The 21,531-nt window shown below is 36.3% G+C and overlaps 1 protein-coding gene across 5 annotated transcripts; it reads left to right on the top strand.

Moving 5' to 3' along the window:
• Window positions 1-693: 693 nt before the first annotated feature.
• On the top strand, window positions 694-6,874 carry LOC132180993 (homeobox-leucine zipper protein HDG2). Of its 5 annotated transcripts, none has more exons than XM_059594022.2 (13): window positions 694-971; window positions 1,154-1,661; window positions 2,101-2,315; window positions 2,408-2,525; window positions 2,743-2,931; window positions 3,440-3,877; window positions 4,017-4,118; window positions 4,234-4,434; window positions 4,571-4,745; window positions 4,892-5,163; window positions 5,540-5,635; window positions 5,725-6,115; window positions 6,560-6,874. In XM_059594022.2, exons 2-12 carry the CDS (start codon window positions 1,557-1,559, stop codon window positions 6,088-6,090), a joined length of 2,277 nt encoding a protein of 758 aa, XP_059450005.1. In that variant the 5' UTR covers window positions 694-971; window positions 1,154-1,556; the 3' UTR covers window positions 6,091-6,115; window positions 6,560-6,874. The 5 variants fall into 5 exon arrangements, with proteins under 5 accessions (XP_059450005.1, XP_059450004.1, XP_059450003.1 ...); XM_059594021.2 differs by having other exon boundaries at window positions 695-971; window positions 1,158-1,661; window positions 5,725-6,119; XM_059594020.2 differs by having other exon boundaries at window positions 695-971; window positions 5,725-6,119.
• The last annotated feature ends 14,657 nt before the right edge of the window (window positions 6,875-21,531 follow it).

The raw sequence follows: 21,531 nt of genomic DNA, 5'->3' as shown, positions 1-21,531 counted from the left end.
TATCTCCAATTTCAACTAAATACTTTTCACACATTTGGTATTACTTAATAATGATGGAAGTTTTAGAGCTCACACATGCAAACGAGTACTAGAATATTAATAAAATTATTAAATTTATCATTTCTCGTTAATTTAAGCTTAAAATTTCTCAATTGAAATTCCATTCATGTGATAATTTTTTTTTTTTTTTTTTTTTGGGAGGAAGTGATAATATTCTTCTTGAGGTCACCGTACCCCAAGATATATATATCATCTCTGATATGTTCTGATAATTGTTTACTATGTATGAAATAGGGGAATATAATATATATGAATGATAATCAAAGAGAACGTTGTTGTAATAATTAATAAATTTTGTTAGAAATCAAAAATCACTCAAGATTTAATATATATAATCCTCCTTAAATCCTGTAAATTTTTCAGTGAAAATGAATGAACAATAACACTTTTTATCGTTCATTTGTCAAGAATTGTTTTCCCAAAAAAATAGAGAAAAGAGCAGAAAAGTAAAGTTCAAATGTAATGTTAGGAAATAAAACTTATGGAGTCTGGTAGCCGTCATTCGTTGCCCCATACACTCTTGGGGAGATAATTTAAACAGCAAAAATACTCTCTCTCTCTCTCTCTCTCTCTCTCTCATAGCAATTACACCTCTCCCTCCCACCATTTAATGCAATTGCACCCTCTCAACACGCTCTGCAATTACTCCTCGCTGCCACATTTTTCTTCATCTTCTCCCTCTTCCTCCCTTTCCTCATCTTCCTCCATTTTTTCTGCTCTAAAAACCTCTTTCTCTTCCTCTCTCTCTCTCTCTCTCTCTCTCTATCTCATTAATCTCATCCTTCACCTTCTTCTCTCCCCACCTCATACCAAATCCACTTCTACTATACAAAAGCTCTTACCAAAACCACTTTTCTAGCCCCAAAACAGATCTGACCCTTGTCTTTCTAGGGCTTTTTGTTTTTCAAGTGGTAAGTGAATTTATTTCCGAGTAATTCATCAGTTAGTGCACTTTTTTATGCACCCAAGCCCAAAAAAAAAAAAAAAAAACACAGAAGGGCTTCACTATAATATTATATATTCACATTTACTTTATAAGGATTTCTCTCTTTTATGATATTTCTTACTATCTTTTTTTCCTCTCTTGCTGTAGATAGGGCTGAAGAGAGAAAGGAAACATCGTGTGTGAGAGAGGGAGAGATATAGAAAGTGAGGAGGCAGAGTTGGATTCTCCGAGATCTTCGTGGGCGTTATGTATTTTTCATTTGGTTTTGTCTGATTTTAGTCTTCTGTCAAAAGCCGTATCAAATTTGTCAACCCTATGTTTCTTCGTGGTATATTCTCTCCTCTTTTCACGTAGGAGATAGGTAGTTTTTCAGACCATTTTCCAAGACCCCCAAAAAAAAAAAGAAAAAAGAAAAAAGAAACCCCCCCTTAAGAAGTCAGCTTTGCCCTGTTGTCATCAACTTGTCAAAATTACGTTTGCAGAAAGTCTCCTTTTTTTTTTTTCTTCACGTAGGAAATATATATTGTCTGGGGTTTGTGGGTAGTGAAGTATGCCTGCGGGGATTATGATTCCGGCGAGAAACATGCCGTCGATGATCGGAAGGAATGGGACGGTCGGCGGGTTTGGATCGTCCTCTGGGCTTACTCTTGGTCAGGTCAGTGCTTGAGTTCTCCCATCATCGTGCTCCTCCTCAAATGGTTTTTTTTTTTTTTTTTTTTGGCACTTCTTCTACGCACGTTAAGAACTCTAAACTTTATATTATTTCAGTGATTTGGTGTTAGTGAGACTAATTTGCTATTACAAGAAAAACCCTTTTCAATATATTCAAAAATACGCCTAACTTAATTATTGTATTTTCAAAGCTTATTTTTTCGAAAATACAGAGAATTTAAACATATGGGTTTTGCCCTGAGCCAATCAAACAGGTTTTTTCATGTAATAAGTATTATCAAACAGCTTCTTATTATGTACATGATATGTATGTTGGGAAATGTGGCCTTTTGCTTTCTTTTGAGTGGGAAATTTTCCATTCTGTTGTTAGATTGAAAACCCATAAGCCTTCGGAATCTTAAAGATCTGTAGATATGTTCCAGCCTAACATGATGGAAGGTCAGCTCCACCAACTAGACATGACTCAAAACACATCCGAAAGTGATATTCCCCGAATCCGTGATGATGATTTCGACAGCGCTACCAAATCCGGCAGCGAAAACCACGACGGTGCCTCTGGCGACGAGCAAGATCCACGACCGAACAAAAAAAAGCGCTACCATCGTCACACCCAGCACCAGATCCAAGAAATGGAAGCGTAAGCTCCCCCATCTTCACAAACTTCTCAACCTTCTTTTTCTTTTACTAATTTTTTTATTTTTTGGGGTACTTTTCTTGGAATCTCTTTAGTTTCTTCAAGGAGTGTCCACACCCAGATGACAAGCAAAGGAAAGAACTCAGCCGTGAATTAGGGTTAGAGCCCCTGCAAGTCAAATTTTGGTTCCAAAACAAGCGCACCCAAATGAAGGTAAAAAAACGTGTTAATTTGTGCAATCTTTACAAATATAAACTCTCACAATATGGGCGTTACCATATCATAATCTTTCTTTAATGGAAAGGTTACATTATATAATTTAATTAGTCAACGCTGCTCTTTTTCTTTTTCTTTTTTTTTCATTTCCAGTTTTAGGTTTCTTTAATTTGGTCATTAACAAAATTTTATTTGTTCGTTTGTTGCCACACAGACCCAGCATGAGCGCCATGAAAACACACAGCTTAGGTCGGAGAATGAAAAGCTTCGGGCTGATAACATGAGGTACAGAGACGCTCTTAGCAATGCCTCATGCCCTAATTGTGGAGGACCAACTGCAATAGGAGAGATGTCCTTTGATGAACATCATTTGAGACTCGAAAATGCACGATTAAGAGAAGAGGTACAAGAGTTGCCCATTTTTTTAAGTTTTCTCGCTCAAAAACGCCATCCTAGTTGTATATATAGTAGTCGTATAACAGTCTATAGAACTCATATTCATAGATAAATGCTATTTAGTAGACTACAATATATATGTGTTATAACTGAGATGATGTAGCAGTGAAAACCCGTCCTTGAATTTTTCCTTTTTACAAGTAAATAATGTTATTTAGTAAACTCTTGTACGATTGTCAAATAATTAAGATGACAAGGCAAGGAAAATTAATCATTGATTTATTATGTTCTTTTTTATAAGATTTATCTAATTAAGGGTTGATTTTCATTGACATGTTATTCCAGTTTTATAACAATTATATGAGAATCTACTAAATGCATTACTCTTTACAAGTCCTTGTCATTCTAAAGGCCTATTTTCTCTGGCACGTCATCCAAATTGTATGCTACGTAGTCTTCTAACGATCTACTTATATTCATAATTATTGTTTCTTTATTCTATTTTCTCCTTCCAGATTGATAGGATTTCAGCAATTGCTGCTAAGTATGTTGGGAAGCCAGTGGTGAACTACCCTCTTCTTTCTCCACCTGTTCCTCCCCGGCCACTAGAACTTGGAGTTGGGAATTTCAATGGGCAGCCAGGCATTGGAGGAGAGATTTATGGTGCTGGAGACCTTCTTCGGACAATAAGTGGACCAACTGAAGCAGATAAACCTATGATAATTGAGCTTGCAGTTGCAGCTATGGAGGAACTCATCAGAATGGCACAAATGGGAGAACCCTTATGGATTACAAACCATGATGGCTCCTCCATACTAAACGAAGATGAATATATTCGAACATTTCCTCGCGGGATTGGACCGAGACCCACCGGCTTCAAATGTGAAGCTTCACGGGAAACTGCTGTTGTTATCATGAACCACATCAACCTTGTGGAGATTCTAATGGATGCGGTATGCTTTAATTTAATTATCCTATTTTGTGGCTAATTTTCACTGTTACGTCATCTCAATTGTATGACAGTCGTATAGCAGTCTATTAAATAGTTTTTGTGGTCATCTGACTCTTTGTCATTCTTTTATGAACACTCAGAATCAGCTGTCTACAGTGTTTTCTGGGATTGTCTCAAGAGCTTTGACATTGGAAGTACTATCGACAGGAGTAGCAGGAAATTATAATGGAGCATTGCAAGTGGTAAATAAACATAGAACTTCATATCCCATGCATTTGTCAGCTGAGAAACCTCAATTATGCTGACTTGAATTATAATTTGGTTCTAATGTAAAAACTCAAATTCTTGTTTCTTTAGATGACTGCAGAATTCCAAGTTCCCTCCCCACTTGTTCCAACTCGTGAGAGCTATTATGTAAGATACTGTAAACAGCATGCCGATGGGACTTGGGCTGTGGTTGATGTTTCCTTGGACAATTTGCGCCCTAGTCCTGCAGTGAGGTGCCGAAGAAGGCCCTCCGGCTGCTTAATCCAAGAAATGCCCAACGGCTACTCAAAGGTAATAGTAGTCATGTCAACAAGTTGTAAAAGAGTTATTTGACGTATGATAGATAGGAGAAAAAAAAAAAAAAAAAACACGAAAGAAAAGATGGATAAATTTCATGTTGCAGCTAGGTTTAATATTACTTATACAGGTGACATGGGTTGAGAACGTAGAAGTTGATGATAGAGGTGTTCACAATCTGTACAAGCAGCTTGTTAGCTCAGGCCATGGATTTGGTGCAAAACGTTGGGTGGCTACCCTAGACAGACAATGTGAACGCCTTGCAAGCGCCATGGCCACAAACATTCCAACCGGTGATGTTGGAGGTAACAAAAACATTATATCGTACTTTTCAATCCCGTCTATTAAACTGACGTTTTAAACACATGTCAGTAACTGATTGACTTGATCAAGCTGATCAAGATTGACATTTTTTTTGTGAATTCTCTAAATTTTGTTACTGTTTAATTAGTGATAACAAATCAAGAAGGAAGAAAGAGTATGCTGAAGCTGGCTGAGAGAATGGTGATAAGCTTTTGTGCCGGAGTGAGTGCCTCTACAACACACACATGGACGACACTTTCTGGAACTGGGGCAGATGATGTGAGGGTCATGACCCGAAAGAGCATAGATGATCCAGGCAGACCACCTGGAATTGTGCTAAGTGCCGCTACTTCCTTCTGGCTTCCAGTTTCACCAAAGAGAGTTTTTGATTTTCTGCGTGACGAGAACTCTCGAAGCGAGGTGCGTATATTCAAAGATATAAACATATGCTCTTGTTTAACAACGCTTTTTAGATTATTTTTTTTGGTTGAAAAAGATGTACTGATGTTACGTATAAAGGTGAACGTGATTTTTAGTTTTTGTATTTGAAGTTGTCTGTTAATAATTTTGCTTCTTTGTTAATCATTATACAAAGACAAAAATCATTACTAAACAAGGCAAGAGTTTTACTTCTGACCCATTTAATTTATAAATTCGTTACGTATTCCTTAGCATATGAAAAACACATGCTTATTGTAGACTAAGTTGAAAGAAAAGCTTACAAATCCAAAAAGTTTATAAGGAAACATGAAGTGTACGTTACTAAGAAAATAGGTTTGACATGTACATATGACAGTGGGACATTCTCTCAAATGGTGGAGTTGTTCAAGAAATGGCACATATTGCTAATGGTCGCGATACAGGAAACTGCGTGTCTCTTCTTCGAGTGAATGTAAGCTCCATGTTAATTATGATCTTTCCTTGATTATTTTCCAATCTAAATATTACTTAACCAATATTTTGTATATATATATATTGAAGAGTGCGAATTCAAGCCAGAGCAACATGTTGATATTACAAGAGAGTTGCACAGACCCAACAGCCTCTTTCGTGATTTATGCTCCTGTTGACATTGTTGCAATGAATCTTGTACTAAATGGTGGGGATCCAGACTATGTTGCCCTTCTTCCCTCTGGATTTGCCATTCTCCCTGATGGAACCACAACGCACGGAGGAGGCATTGGGGAAGCTGGCTCTGGCGGATCTCTCCTCACTGTTGCTTTCCAGATTTTGGTTGATTCAGTTCCCACAGCTAAACTTTCTCTTGGCTCTGTTGCAACTGTTAACAATCTTATTGCTTGCACCGTCGAGAGGATTAAGGCTTCTTTGTCATGCGAGAACGCATGATGACATCTTCTGCAAACCTTAAATTGTAGGTAAGTTTTCATTAATTTACAGTGCGTAGGGTTTCGAATTAGAGTTATACAAGGTTTTTATGTTATTTTTTACACCTGTTTCATATTAGCTGACATTACTTTTTCTAACTAATCACTTCTCATGTCAATCGCTTAAAAAACCAAATGAAAGCCACGCCTGCTAATGCAATGTATTTTAAGTGACTTATAGTGTTAATCACTTCAAAAATCAGAAAGAAAGCCACTTACAATACATAACGTCAGCAGTTTTGAATTATAGTGTTTTATCTAGTTATATGCTTTTCTTTTACCTGGTTCATTATGTCAATCCTCACTTTATACCCTTTTAATTTTTCAATTATATATTAGTGTTTATAAACTACATTTATCTAGTACTGCTGTTCTTGGTTAGGGGCCTGTTTGGCAGTGATTTTATGACATTAATTTGTGTGTCATTGCAGTAATTAACAGGAGGAGGAAAAGGAAAGGAAATTAAGAGAAACAAAGGTGGTGAGGAATTTCTGCTTATACAAGATGGGAAGAAGTCAAGAGCGCACCTTACATGATCCTTTCTTAATTAAGTTTGCAAGGATTAGGGGTTCGGGTATTGACTTCCTCAAACAATTTAAAAAGCAAAAAAAGCTTGCAACAACTCCCTTTCACTTTTCGTAACTTAGGGTTAGGGTTAGGGTTTTGTATGAGTGAAGCATATATAGTGCTTCATTTGTGTCTTCTGTCATTTTCCTTAATTCTATGTTTTCTGTTTGTGTTTTTGAGACTTTGGTGCATGGGAAACCTCACGCCCCCCCACCCTCCCCCCCCCCCCAACCCACTCTAGCAGACGATCCATTTTTCCCATTTTAAGAGCTTTTGCAATGGATAATATTGCTTCAATATATATAGCCTTAATTATTATGTCTTTGTGTTTGCGGTTTGTTTCTCTAATATATATATATATATATATATATATATATATATTATTGATAAGGGTGAGGGCATGTTCAAACATTAAGTGGAATTTGTGTTAAAAATAGTAAATTTGAATCTTGACTGTCCATATCCCAACAACATTAATTAATTACAAGCATGCATCACTCCTTAAATATTAAGGAAGGAATGTTTGACAATGTTGTCAACCCCAAGGAAATTATTTCCATAAATTGACAATAATTTTGTGAAAAATGTTCAAATGTATGGCTCATTGGGGCAGTGACTCTTGTTTTATATATATATATATATATATATATATATATTGTTTTTGTATTATTGTTGTAGTTGATTTGCCAGTTTTCATAAATTGCCAAGGCCTTCTGGGTTATTGCCCTTGTGATGTTGTAATATTTCTGAGGTTTATTCTAATTTGTTCTTGTAATTGTCAAGCCCTCATTAAGCAATAAAACATGTACTGTATTTGTGAATAAGTAAAATTTCTACATAACTAATTAAGGCACAGAGTGTTTCCAATAAGACAATGGCTTAGAAGTTATGTTTTCATTTTGTTTTCCCCAACTTTCCCTCAACATCCAATTGATGTTTATTCATGTAATTGTCATTCAAATATAACGATAATAGAAGAACTAAAGCGCCTCTAATTAAGTAGGATTAAATTAAATGATAAGAGATAAGATAAAATTTTCCTTGAAATTGAGTTAAAGGAAATTTCCTCCAATCCAACCTATTGAACTTACTTGCTCCACTGGTAAGCCGGTAAGGTAAGAGATTGCATGTTTTTTTGTTTTTGTAGGATCATTCTTTGCACTGCCTCACTAGCCGCTCCATCCACTATTGCCTCTCTCCCTATGCTCTTCTACTGCGCGCCTTCCCACCACCATCGAGATCCTATCCCACTACCATATTCATCATCATTTTATCACACAGGGTGGTCCAATCATTTTCAACGGCCAAATAAAATGGTTCAACCACCACCAACGTTACTTAGAAGGTGGCCGAACCATTTCTAATGGGCTTTGTTGATAATCAAATCATCCTCAAAAGTTACTTTTATCGATGCTTAATTGTTTAAAAAAACAAAAATCATAATGTCCTGTAATTTGCTTACGGCATGCATCTTTCGCCTATATAATGCAAAAAATATGGTTTTGGATGATACGTGTGATAGTATTTTGAGGAAACTTTATTTAATTACCCTCTTAAATTATCAAGCATGTTTTATATATTGTCTTATTATATAAACTTAAAAAAATTGCAATATGAGGCTTTACTCTTTCAACCCATTCCATTTACCTATATGTTATAATTATTCGTTAAATCCTAACGAAAGAAAATAAAAAGATCAAAATACCATTTTATATGTGAAAATTGTTCATTAAATCCTAGTGCGTAGAAAGGAAAAAAAAAAAAAAAATCATTTTAGTACCCTTCTTAAATACACTAACTGATTTCCTCCATTTCATTTCCATGGCAGATCGACAAGAAGAGCAAAAGCCATCAATTTAGGGCAGGCATTGAATTCTTGCAGACCCTTGGTAAAAATTTTCCTATCATTTGAATCTGATCTGTCACCAGTAAAAGAGCTTTTAGAAAAGCCTTTTTGCATTTTATATTTTCCAACTTAAAATGGAATGATTGAAATAGAAACAATGCATTGAATCCATGGTGTACGAGATATAGACCGACAGATTATGGGGTGAGAGGTTGATGTTCCAACTTCCAAATATTTATGGATTGGTTTGGTGGTTTAATTTTTTACCAGAAGAGTTCTTGTCATATGAATTCGGGCATGCATGGTGGTATTAATTGGGACCATAATAATGGAACATCATTTAATTGGAAGATAAATGCTTGATTTGTTTTGATATAAAATATTTTTCATTGAAAACATTTTATGGCATTTAACACATACGAAAATCACAAATAATTTTTATATTTTTTAGACAGAGAACTTGTCGGGCTCCGACTATGATCCAGTGGGGGCTCAATGGTGTCTTGACATGGGTTCAAGAGTATAGTGGTCTTGGGATAGTCCGACAATGGCCAAAGTGTGGCCCAATAGAGGTCAAGCGAAGACCTGGTTGTGGTCTGATTGTTGATCGGTATGGCTCTACTGTGGTCCGCTGGTGGTTTTGCGATGGTCCGATGATGGTTTGGTGGTGGCTCGATGGTGGCCCGGGGGTGACCTGATGGTAGTCCGACAATAGTCAAGTAGTGGCCCAACAATGATTCAGTAAAGGTCAGGCGGTTGTCTAGTGGTGTTGGTTATGGACCAGTGGAAATCTGACGATTTTAAAAGAAACTCACACTTGAAAAATGATTTAATATTTAAAAATATAAATTATTTTTTGAAATTATAGTCTTTTTTAGTAAAACAAAAAATATTTTAGATCTGACTATTCTTTTCAATCACACCAAAAAAACAAAAACAAAAAAACAAAAAACAAAATACATTTTTCACAAAACATATTACGCTTAAACAAACAAAGTGTAAGATTATTTTGTTTGGTGTGGTCAGTGGCGTTTATGAAGAGCATCTTTTCGTACCACAAAAGCAGAGTCTTAATGATCAATGGTTTGAGCCATAATACCTTGACATTTTAACAAACAATAGGCTTCGATCTTAATACACGAAATACTTAAATTGTCTTTTATAGTAATAGTATCATTAAACAGGGCTTAAAAATACATGCCTCTCACTTGTATTTGCTTTTTTTTTTTTCTTAAAAAAAAAAAAAAAAACTTAAGAATAAGAAAAGTGCCTATTAAATGCACAACTTCTTTTTACTTCTTTTTAAGCCTTGTGCACTTGTCCCAAAGAAGTATCTCAATCGGCTAGGACCATAATTAATGAAGTGGAGGTCACTAGTTCGAACCCTCCTCTCTCTTCTTGTGTGGACATGTCAAAAACAAAAAAAAACAAAAAAAAGCCTTGCGCACTCATCCTTCTCAATGAGACTGAGTTTGGCTAATATAACTTGGTTACATGGCTTTATTGAGAATTGGCATGCTTGACCAATTAACTGACTGCCTCATACTAGCTAGGTTCGGCTAGCCTCTAGAGACTAGGGCTTTACTAAGAATGGGTCTATGAGCCGATTAACCGACTAAAAAAGCTCACGTCTTTTAGACTTATTTGTGGTACACCTATTTTTTGTTTTTGTTTTAATTGAATAAGGAAATGATTACAAGGGAGAAGCACTTTCACTCCTTGATCCGAAAGGAAAAGTGTTATGAGAATGGAGTTTATGCAGAACAATTATTAATATTATGATATATTAAAATATATGATATTGTGGAATATTTTATTGTGTTTATTTTTATTTGATATTATCTTTATTTATTTCCATGTAATAATTTTGATGACTCAACCATAGTTTATATTCCAATAAGAGTTGATGACTCAGTTCTAAAAAATAGAAATATTGTAATAGTTTGCCTATTTAAATGGCATTATGTTATGAATAAAAGACTAAAAAATTAATCCAAACTTTATGTGTAAAAAGGTTTTAGATTCCTTTGAAAATGATTTAGGTTCCCTCAAAACCTAATAATTTATCTTGTTACGTGTATGTAAACGAAAATGAGATGAGGTTCCTAACAACAGACCCGAATCTATCTAAACCTCTACTTAGAAACAACGTCAACCATCAAAAGGAGACTAAAACGATAGAAGCACCGTTTGAGTTCAAATTCAGGACTATAGGAGAAAGAGGCGCCAACACAAATTCAGTAACAAAAGTTTCCATTAAAAGATTAAACTAATAAAAAGCCAGGAGACAGTAATGTAGATAAGAATTGTCTCGTATGAATTCTAAAAGAAAGGACAATATTTGATGTATCTCAATTAATATATATGCAATTTAACGCTTTGATTGAAATATTAATGTTTCTTTTTCTCCCTTTTTTTTTCAAAATAATAATAATAATAATAATAATAATAAATAAAAGCTAAGGGTTTATTATTGAATTAAAATGAGCCTATGAAAATAGAGTTGATTGCTATTCAAAATGGAATTACATATAGTTGGTGCTATTGTTTCGACTTGATGACAAATTGAAGTTTAAAACGTATAATATATGACTGGATTCGAACGTAAATAAAGCTCAATAATATGGTTTCGTATATAAGAACTTTTCATCTCAACAATACATTCCGCAAAACAAAGCTTCATCTAAATTTGAACATATATTTACATATATATGCGAGCAATTCGCTGCATAGTTGCATGACAAGTAGGTGATGGGCTGTTCGAGCACATGTCCGAATAGATAAATTTCATCAAAACCCTAAGAAAAAAATCTTATACGAATTGCAATCGATCCCAATTCAATGAGTATTGTGATGGAACCACACAACTAATAATATAAATATATTGATAATAATGACTTCTTTCGGGTAAAAGATACTACAATTGAATTCAATTAGGGTTGGAAACAAACCACAAACAAGTTTTTGCTTAATAATTCTTCATTCCTCTCTATTAGCTAGCGACAATATGCTCTTTAAATTGAGTATAATAGAATTATAAACTGATAAGAACTCTAATTAATAATAATTCTAATCTAATTCTAATTTTAAATAAAATAATCCTAATGAATTGAAATTTCATTCCAATTGATCAACTATTAACCCTTAAACCTATCTAACACTGATTACTCCTATCAAGCCACTTTGCAATGCAGCCACAATGGTACACGTGTGAGCATGCCAGCCTGGCTGCAGCTTCAACCCCAGCCAGAAGGTCCTGTAAGCAAATCGCACACTCCCAAGCTTCTTCATGCTTCACCTCCTTCATCGCTTGCTCTGCAGATTCTAGCAACGCAATTGCTCCGCCGTTCATTTAAGACCGGCGCCGGCGTGACATCATAACTAGCCTGTCAGTCTCTGTGCTACTCAATTCCATTGTCGACAAACAGACAGACCAGACAGAATTGCGTGGGTCTATGACATCCCAAACCACATGACTATAGGGTGCGCGTCAATCGGCAATAAATTACAAAAATACTCCGACACAGATCCGATGAAACCAGGACAATGGTGAAAGGGCTCCGGCAGGGTGGTCCTGGAAAGCATGATGGGTATTATGGCTTTTGCTGATTCCTCGGATGACAAGAGGCTGCGCTTCACACGGATTGGGATGATCTCTTCCTCTTCTGGGTGCTCTGGTTTCACCGAAAGGAAGGTTACCCAAACCTCATCCTCAAATAACGGGGAATCGCCGTTGGGTTCGATCTCAAAATATTCCACCGGCGCAGTGATCTCGTTGTTGCTTGCCATCTAATTCGAAGGAGAAGAAAGTGGTCAACGGATTTTTTTTTTTTTTTTTTTTGCAAAAGAAGTGAGAGTATATATAGTGTAATTGCATTTCCCAATCCTAATCGTATTTGGTTTTCTTTCAAAGACGGTGGGTAGGGAAATTGGGCATTTGGGCCCGATTTGGGAGTGGGATTGTTCACAATAGTCCACTCTTGGTTTGCGGGTCATAGGGTATTAATTTTGTTAACTTAATTCACGAATCTAATACTAACTCAATACAAAATTAAATGATTAAGGTTGAGATTAACCTAAATAGTATGGTCATGCCTCTACAACCTAACACGTGACATAATGACTAAAATTTTATGACATAATCTGTGAACCCAATACAAATTTAAATAAAATTAAAGGATTATAGTTGACGAGTTTGACACATTAAATTAAATGAATCGGATTATAGTTAATCTATATAGTTAATCTAATGTACCACAGCCTATCGGACGGACAAGATCAAGATGGATTAAGATTTATTTTGTTTGGTAGGGTGTGGGGTTTATGAAGAGCATACTTTCGTACAACAAAAGCAGTGTTAAATAAGAACATTAATAATTCGTGTATTTTTCCTAGGCTAATATGAAACTCATGATTAAAGGCTTTAATTCTTTAAAGCTCTGTTCTATTCCATATAATTGCATGCAGGTCCCCAGTTTATTAAAAAAAAAAAAAAAAAAAAGAAAAAGCTCCCCAATTTATTTTTTCAATAATTTTCCAAACAAGGCACATAGACCCAAAAAAAACTATTTGAAGTCTTTTATAGTATCATAAAAGAGGACTTTTTTTTTTTTTTTTTTTTTTTTTTTTTTTTGATATAATCATAAAAGAGGACTTAAAAATATGAGTCGCTTTTTACTATGTGTTTGAGTTTTTTCTAAAAAATTTATACCCGTTGCTGCCAGCCAAATCAAAAGCAACAAAGACTCTCCCATCTTCCCTCTCCCCCTTTAGCCAATTCCCTTGTGTTAGAGCATATAAGGAGTTAAAGAATAATAGTCACAGTATAAGACTATTATTAACTTACAGTTGAATAATATCATTGAGTCACACTTAAAGACTACCACTGAGTTTCAGTTAAATAATTAAAGACTATCACCTAATAATATCAATGAGTTTCAGTTAAATAATTAAAGACTATCACCTAACTAACCAAGGTAGAGTAGAAGTTTATTTGTATCCAACATGATTCTCATATAAATAGGAGCATGTTATATTGTAAATATTATTCAGAGAAATAAGAGCTTAATGCAGCCCAAAAGCTTAATGCAGCCCTAGGGCTTGATCTTGTGGATGTAGGTCATAGACTGAACCACGTATATCTTTGTGTCACTATATTATTATTTTGCTTTATTATTTCCGCATTACAAAATCTTATACCTTGTATTTGCTTAAAAATATTGGCAAAAAAAAAAAAAAAAACTTAATAATAAGAAAAAGTATCCATTAATTGGGATTTTTGAGCCTAAGAGTTGCTTGATTGCATATATCTCTCGTCATGTCCCGTCCATATTGAGGTCTCGAGTAAAATTGCCGGTAATTTGAACAATAATTATGAGAGACTACATATAGGACCTATTTGTTCAAGTAGGTGGTTGGACAATTTAATTTTTTTTTTTTTTTATTAAATCTCGAAAAGACTCTCAAATTTCCATCGATAACATAGAAATTGAATTTGCACCATTGTCCATCCCTTTAGATGTGTTTTTTTTTGTTTTTGTTTTTGTTTTTTTTTTTTTGACATGTCCTCACAAGATGAGGAAAAAATGAGATGGAGATTCAAATTAGTGACCTTCGCTTTATAAGGCATGTTTTCTGACTGATTGAGCTACCCCTTGAAGATAGAAGTGAATTTTTCTTCATATATGAGGTTTACAAATAAGTGTTAGAAAATTAATTTAAATGATTAAATTTACTCTGGTTTATTAATTCTTCCTTAAGCATGAATGGTCACATTGACTGCACTTCTCCATAAAACGAAGATTTTTTTATCAAGTGTCCACGCATCATCATCAGGAGCCTATTTGTAGATTTGGGCTAGATCAATTGATTTATATTAACAACTAATTCTTATGATATATTTTCAACTTGAGATTTAATTATTTTTCACTCACACGTATACTATAAGATAAACATGTTACACAATATATATTTGAATTAGACAACCTGGGAACGACACAAGGGACACTGGTTACTGGTATCAAGCCACTTAGCAATGCAGCCACGATCGTAGACGTGAGCATGGCAGCTTAGCAGCTTCAAACCCAACGAGAAGGTCTTGTAAGCAAATTGCACACTCCAAAGCTTCTTCAAGCTTCACCTCCTTCACTGCCGGCACTTCGGATCCAGACCGCGGGTATGACCAAATAAATGTCCACACGTCGCCGATAGTGGTCGAATCCTTTGTCGAGAAACGGTAAGACCAAAGACTATCTCTTGGCTCTATGGCATTCCAAGCCAGTTGGCTGTGGACATACACATCCTGCATCTCGGTAGGCAACGAACAAACATGCTCCGACAAACATCGAATGAATTCCGGACAGTAGTAAAATAACTCTGGCAGGGTTGTGCGGGAAAGCAGAAGGGGTACGTATTATGGATTTTGCGGATTCCTCCGACGACAATAGGCTGCGCTACACCGTTACACGGAAGGGGATGATGTCTCCCTCTTTTAGGTGTTCCAACATAAAGTTCACCCACAACTCACCCTCGCGTAACGGCATGGTCATGTTGTTACTAATTTCCATGGAAGAGAAGAAGAAACTAATTATGAATTAATGAGAGTAAATCTATATACTAATTGGATTTCAGAATTCTAATCGTATTTGGATTTGTTTCTAAGTTATAAGTATCAAGTTTCTAAAGTTGGTTGGATAGTATCAAAATAAATTAATACGAAGAAAAAAAAAGAGAGACAACTTAGGAATTAAGACACATCCAGTTTTATCCAAAGTGTCATACTAAAGTTGTTGAATAAGAAGTTTTATCTTGATATTTATGAAAGAATGATGTTTCTGATAGAGTATTTCCAATGAAAGGGATGAATAGTGGATGAATGTAGAAAAATGGTATTGATGATGAACTACAATTAAGGCTGGAGACAAACCACAAGTGAATCCAATTAGGGCTCGAGACAAACCACACAAATGAATCCAATTGGGGACATACGTTTAATTCGATCTCCTTCTCATTAAAAGCCAAATGGTCTTTAAATAGAAATACAAATCCACTCTAATTCTAATAACATAATCCTAATATTGTCCCCAAGGGGTAGCTCAATCGGCTGTGGACCACGCCTAATGAAGCGGAGATCACTAGTTCGAATCCCCCCTCCCCCTTTCCTTGTGTGGATATGTCAAAAAAAACATAATCCTAATATTAAATAAACTAATACTAATTTAAATAATATAATCCTAATGAATTGGAATTGCATTCCAATTCAACTATTATCCTATCTAATCATAGCTTTATCCCTATCATTCCTACCCCTTAAAAGGACCTTGTCCTCAAGGTCCGACTAAATAGAATTAGAAATTTAAACTAATACCACTAAAAAAAATTTATACATGACTCAAAGTCCCACCTAAAGAAAAGAATTAAAAAGGAAATTAGACTTCCATCCTTTCTTTTTGGATAACTTGGGGCTGTTTGCGGGTCTTGGGTTGGGCGAGTGGGACGGCAAGTGCTGAAATGTTGTCAAGCCGGAATTGCTTGAAACACTCACTCACTTGCTCGATCATCCAATCCTTAAGCTCAAGAAGTGCTTCCCGAATTGCTTCTACCTGATCTACACTCAAGAGGACTTTGACAGACATTGTTGGCTTTGCAGTGAAAGGTTGATGGTGGTTTTGGGCAATTTTGAATGGGGAATTCGGTTGCTCTGATACGAATTGACAGGTAATTTCAAATGAAAGGGATGAATATGGAAATGGTATTGATAATGAACTCATGAACTCTAATTAGGGCTAGAGACAAACCACAAGTGAATTTGGGGCTGGATACAAACCACAAGGATTTCAGTCAACCATACAACGGTGAATTCGTTCCCGGGCCTTGTACACACCGTCCGTCACACTATGGGAGCTGGACATGCCCGAAGTTGTTACCTTAACCACAAGGAAGGGGATGCCGAATGCAAGGCTAGTGACTAGAGTGAAGTCGTAACAAGGTAGCCATACTGGAAGGTGCGGCTGGATCACCTCCTTTTCAGGGAGAGCTAACGCTTGTTGGGTATTTTGGTTTGACACTGCTTCACACCCAAAAAGAAACGAGCTACGTCTGGGTTAAACTTGGAGATGGAAGTCTTCTTTCGTTTCTTGACGGTGAAGTAAGACTAAGCTCATGAGCTTATTTTCCTAGGTCGGAACAAGTTGATAGGATCTCCTTTTTTCGCCCCCATGTCGCCACACGGGGGGACATGGGGACGTAAAAAAGGAAAGAGAGGGATGGGGTTTCTCTCAATCAAATACTGATATTTCGATGCAATGATTCGATCTAACAAATTTGTACATGTAGATTGATTGTACCCATGTGGTCAAATAATAAAAGAAAAAATAAAAATTTACAAAAAACAAAAGTTAAATTAAAAAAATATATATAGATTGGTTAGGGGAGGAGAAGCCGAACTAGATGTATGTAATCTAATTGCTATAAGACAACTCTTGTGAATGTTTAGAAGAATAATTCTAAGCCAAAAACAAAGCTCTTATTTTCTGTTGAGTAATAGTTCTAGTAAGTCTTGAATGGGCCCCTCGAAAGCTTGATGCAAATAAACGAATTTTTGTTCTACGTCTCCGAGCTATATATCCTCGTTTAATTCTGGTCATTGAATAAATGAAACTTCGATGAATAACTAATTGATTTCCTTTCTTTCTGTTATTCCTTTTCCCTTTCCTAGTTTATTAATAACAAAATGGATTCTTCCAATGTATAAACTAAAAACTCTAATGGCTTTTGCTACTATAACCTTCCCGACCACAATTTTTTCTTCTTTTTTTTTTTTTTTTGGGCATTTCACTGCGAAATAAGAAATTGTATTGATAGTGATACTAGATATTAAAAAAAGCATATTAAATAAATAAATAAAACAAAAAGTAGTAAATCTAAATGGATAAAAAAATCGTGGGTTCTATCGTTTCTATGGTTACTTTTTTAACAGCGAGGTCCCCTCTATACACCGGAGCCCCTCTAATTCATTATCCTTCTCATTAATAGTCAAATGGTCTTTAAATAGAAATACAAGTAGATAAGCTTAAAGTGATAACACCTAAAGTTCTAATATTCAAATTTAAATAAACTCTAATTTTAATAACATAATCCTAACATTAAATAAACTAATACTAATTTAAATAATCTAATCCTAATGAATTGGAATTGCATTCCAATTCAACTATTATCCTATCTAATCATAACCTTATCCCTATGGTTATTCTACTTAAATGTGATTATGGTAGCACCTGCCTACAAGGAACTACTCAGGATGGCACTACAAAAAATTGTTGTTTTAGTAACGCGTCTACAGGAAATTGTTTTTTAACACATCACCAATTAAAAAAATCATAAAAAAGTTTCCGAGCGCGAGAAAATTAAACTAACAATATGAAAAAATATATATATATATTGTGACATGTCAAATGTTGGCACGTCACTAAAGTGGAGGGAGAGAGAGTTAGGATATCCTTTTTGACCCGAAAGTTAGGACATCGTTCACATCTACAACCCAAAGGTCTGGACTAAGAGCAAATACCCCACATAGCATCAAAATACAAACAGGCAGATCAAAGAGAGAGAACAGAGCCTTATTACAAGCAAAAAATAGGAAAAAATGTACCTGGAAAAATGGAAAAAAACAAATACAGGGATAAAAAGAAATACAACAAAAGAAGCCAACAAAATAGGGAAAATGGAAGAAAAAAACACACTATGGAAATGATGGAAGCCGGAAGGAAGCTAATCGCGTGCTGGCTGGAAACCAACGCGGAAGGTGGCTTTGGAAGCTCATCGTAGAGGGGACGCGTGAAAAGACCTAGCAGCAGACGGTGGCCGGCAAGCGGATGCGGAGGAGATTGGCTGTGGATTCAAAGAACCGGGGGGAGAGTTTGAGTGAATCCCCTTGAACGACACCTACACAGTTTGCCAAACAAGCAAAAACAACAGAAAACACAAACACACCAAGAAATAAACACGACAAAAACAGGCAAAACAAGAAAGGGAAAAACACAAAACAGAACAGAGTCAAACCAAAGACGGAGCGACGGATCCGGAGCAAAAGGTGGGATGGACATGGACAGCTCCGGAGGGCAGGACGGCAGGGCATGTGATGAGGTGGATCAAACGGAGGATGGGAGATCGAGCAGAAACAAATCGATCTACAGCCAAGCCCGACCTAGAGGAGATGTGGCAGAGGCTAGTGGCAGTGGGAAAAGGCGGCACAGTGGAGAGAGGCAAGGCGGGCATAGCGGGACGGTGGAGAAACGCCATAGAATAGGACAAAGAGAGAAAGGGGCGACAGAGGAGAGCTAGGGACATCATGTAAATAAGCTAGCTCACCAAGGGGAGAGAGTGCGGGGAGGAGGGAGGCAGCCAAACGGCCATCCCTCCTCCCCAAACCAGGGGAAACCTACCTGTGTGGCGTTCAAGGGAGAGAGCTAGGGTTTCTTAATAGAGGTCTTAGCAGTTGCATTTAGGTTTTATATTTTAAGAGTTTGTATTTTGCAATTTAATAATGAGTTTGGTCCATAGTCAATCAAAATAGGGTTATTATAATTAGATACTGGGCTAAGCCCAAAGTCAATTAAATTAGGGTTAGAGTTTATTTTACAATGTCTATTTAAATGCAATGTGTACTTTATGGAGAGCAGATCATGATTAATGAAAAAAGATGTTTTCTTGGAGGCATGATTACTCTCTTCTTCTTGGTGGTGAGACTCTACCAAAACCCAGTTGTTGACCGATGAGTGATGGAGGACGGAAGGAGAATAATGAAAAATATATTAAAAATAACTGAAAATAAGATAAACCACGTTGATCAGAATCTCACCGATTATTTCAGGTTTAGAATACAAATTCAATATTCAGGGTCATTTATCTTATTTTTTATTCTTTCACTGAAGTAAGGATCTCGATATGGCATGCTCTGAAGTTCATTAGAAGCTGTTCGAGCATCTATTGTAGTTTCACCTGAATTAGATCCCTTGTTTCCATTCGTTGCTATGTCTTCAGCCACAAATGATGTTGCAACTATGAGGAGGGGAATATTGAAAAGCTTCGAAATGATGTTGAAAATTGACATAGAAAGACCTGTTGATGCCAACTCCAGGGGACCTTTTCAAATGATTGAAAGTCAAGGGCTTATTTAGTAAGCTAAAAATGCAGTTTTTCCCACTTTATTAACAACTATAGCCCATAAGACAAGATTAAAATATAAGAACAAAATTATTAAGAAAACCAAAAACTTTGTTTCTCAACTAGCCTTAGGGTTTTCTCACTTTCTCTCTAGCGCCGCAGCCTCAGGTAAGCCCCCTCCCCCATGGTGAGAGGAGGAGGGAGGGCCATTTGTTGCCTCCCTCATCCCCCTCGCCTGCCCTTGCATCGGGTGCTAGTAGTTTACTTGATGTCCCTGGCCCAAGTTACTTCCTCCCTACCCTTTCTCTGCCACCCCTTCCTCTTTGTTCAGCTTTTGTCCTTGGCGGGGCTCTCTGGTTGTTTTCTACTCCTTTCCTTTTTGTTTTTTTTGCTATGTTTTTGGTGTGATGTTCTTGTAGCCTTGCTTGTGTGCCATTCGGTGTGGGTGCTGATTTTGGGGGTTTCTTTCAAACTCTCCCCAGTTTTGTTTTGTGTTCGCTGCTGATCTCTTTCGCCCACCGTCCGATGCTAGGTCTTTCCTCGTGCCCCTCCAGTGATGAGCTTCAACGTTCCCTGCTGCGATGGTTTTCTGACTAGCTGGCGATCGGTTTCGCCACCCTCCGTCCACTGTTTTGGGCTTTTTCCACGTCCCCACCGCGTCAAGCTTCCATCGTTCCCTTCCGGTGTCGGTTTCCGGTGAGTGCACAATCGGCATCCACGCTGCGTGTGCTTGTTCCCGTTTGTTTTATTTTCCTTGTATTGTCTTTGTTCATGTTTTTTCCCTGTATGCATTTCATTCCTGTTATTTGCTTGTAATAAGGCCCTGCCTCTTTGGTTCGCTCACGTTTTATTTCGGTTTTCTTGCTTCTTTTTTGTAATAAGGCTTGGCCACTCGATCTGCCTACTTAGATATGAACAGAACTTTGGTCTAGATCTTTTAGGTCGTGGATGTGAATTTTAGTCCAAACATTCGAGTTGTGGACGTGAACTTCATCCTAGCTTTTGGGTCAAGGAGGAATTTGCGCTACCTATGCATTGGATTGCGTCTGTCTTATGCAAATCTGTTATTTCAATTGAAAACTAGTCATACGTTAGCAGAGGTTTTACGTAATGTTGTATCCTTATAGCTTCGGTTATAATTTACATTTTCAGAGCTTTGTGCTCCTGCGATGTAAGAGCTTTATGCTCGTGATTATTATCAATGAAATTGGAATGTATTTCTTTCAAAAAATCAACTATAGCTAGACAAAGCGACAAACAGTATGAGAAAGTAAACAATAAATGAAATTCCAACTGTCCGTCGCCAAATTTGTTTTAGTCCTATGATGCATGATACTGATCAAAAATCTTATTCAATATGCCTATGAACAACATAAGAGTAGAGCATAATCCCAAAAGTCCTAGAAGAAAGAAACTCCAAAGTCTCAGATTCTGTTTAGAATACAGCAAAAATGATGGAAAGGAAAGAAAAATTGTTAAAATGCTTATGAAAGTAAACTCATTTCTCACCAAGCAATAAGATGGTTTTCCTTTCACTCATAATTTCTGGGACTGAAATGGAGCCTACATGCTACATATTTTATTCCAGGCACATTGCTTCAAACCAATCAATAAAAAAAAATTTAAAAGAAAAAAAGAAAAAAAAGAAAAGAAAAGAAAACTCCCCTGAATATGGAAGAAACACATTCCAATGTAGTAATCAGGGCTAAATATGCATCTACTCAATTTTGACTAAACCAGACAACATAGTTTGTAGACAAAGCTGTCAATATTTGATGACTATTTATGCAAATCAGCAAGAATCAAGACATAAAACGGCTAAATAAG

Source organism: Corylus avellana, chromosome 5 (assembly GCF_965113065.1).
Source record: "Corylus avellana chromosome 5, dhCorAvel1.hap1.2, whole genome shotgun sequence".
Taxonomy (NCBI): domain Eukaryota; kingdom Viridiplantae; phylum Streptophyta; class Magnoliopsida; order Fagales; family Betulaceae; genus Corylus; species Corylus avellana.
Note: the sequence above shows the minus strand (reverse complement) of the source record. Positions and strands in the feature narration are given on the sequence as shown.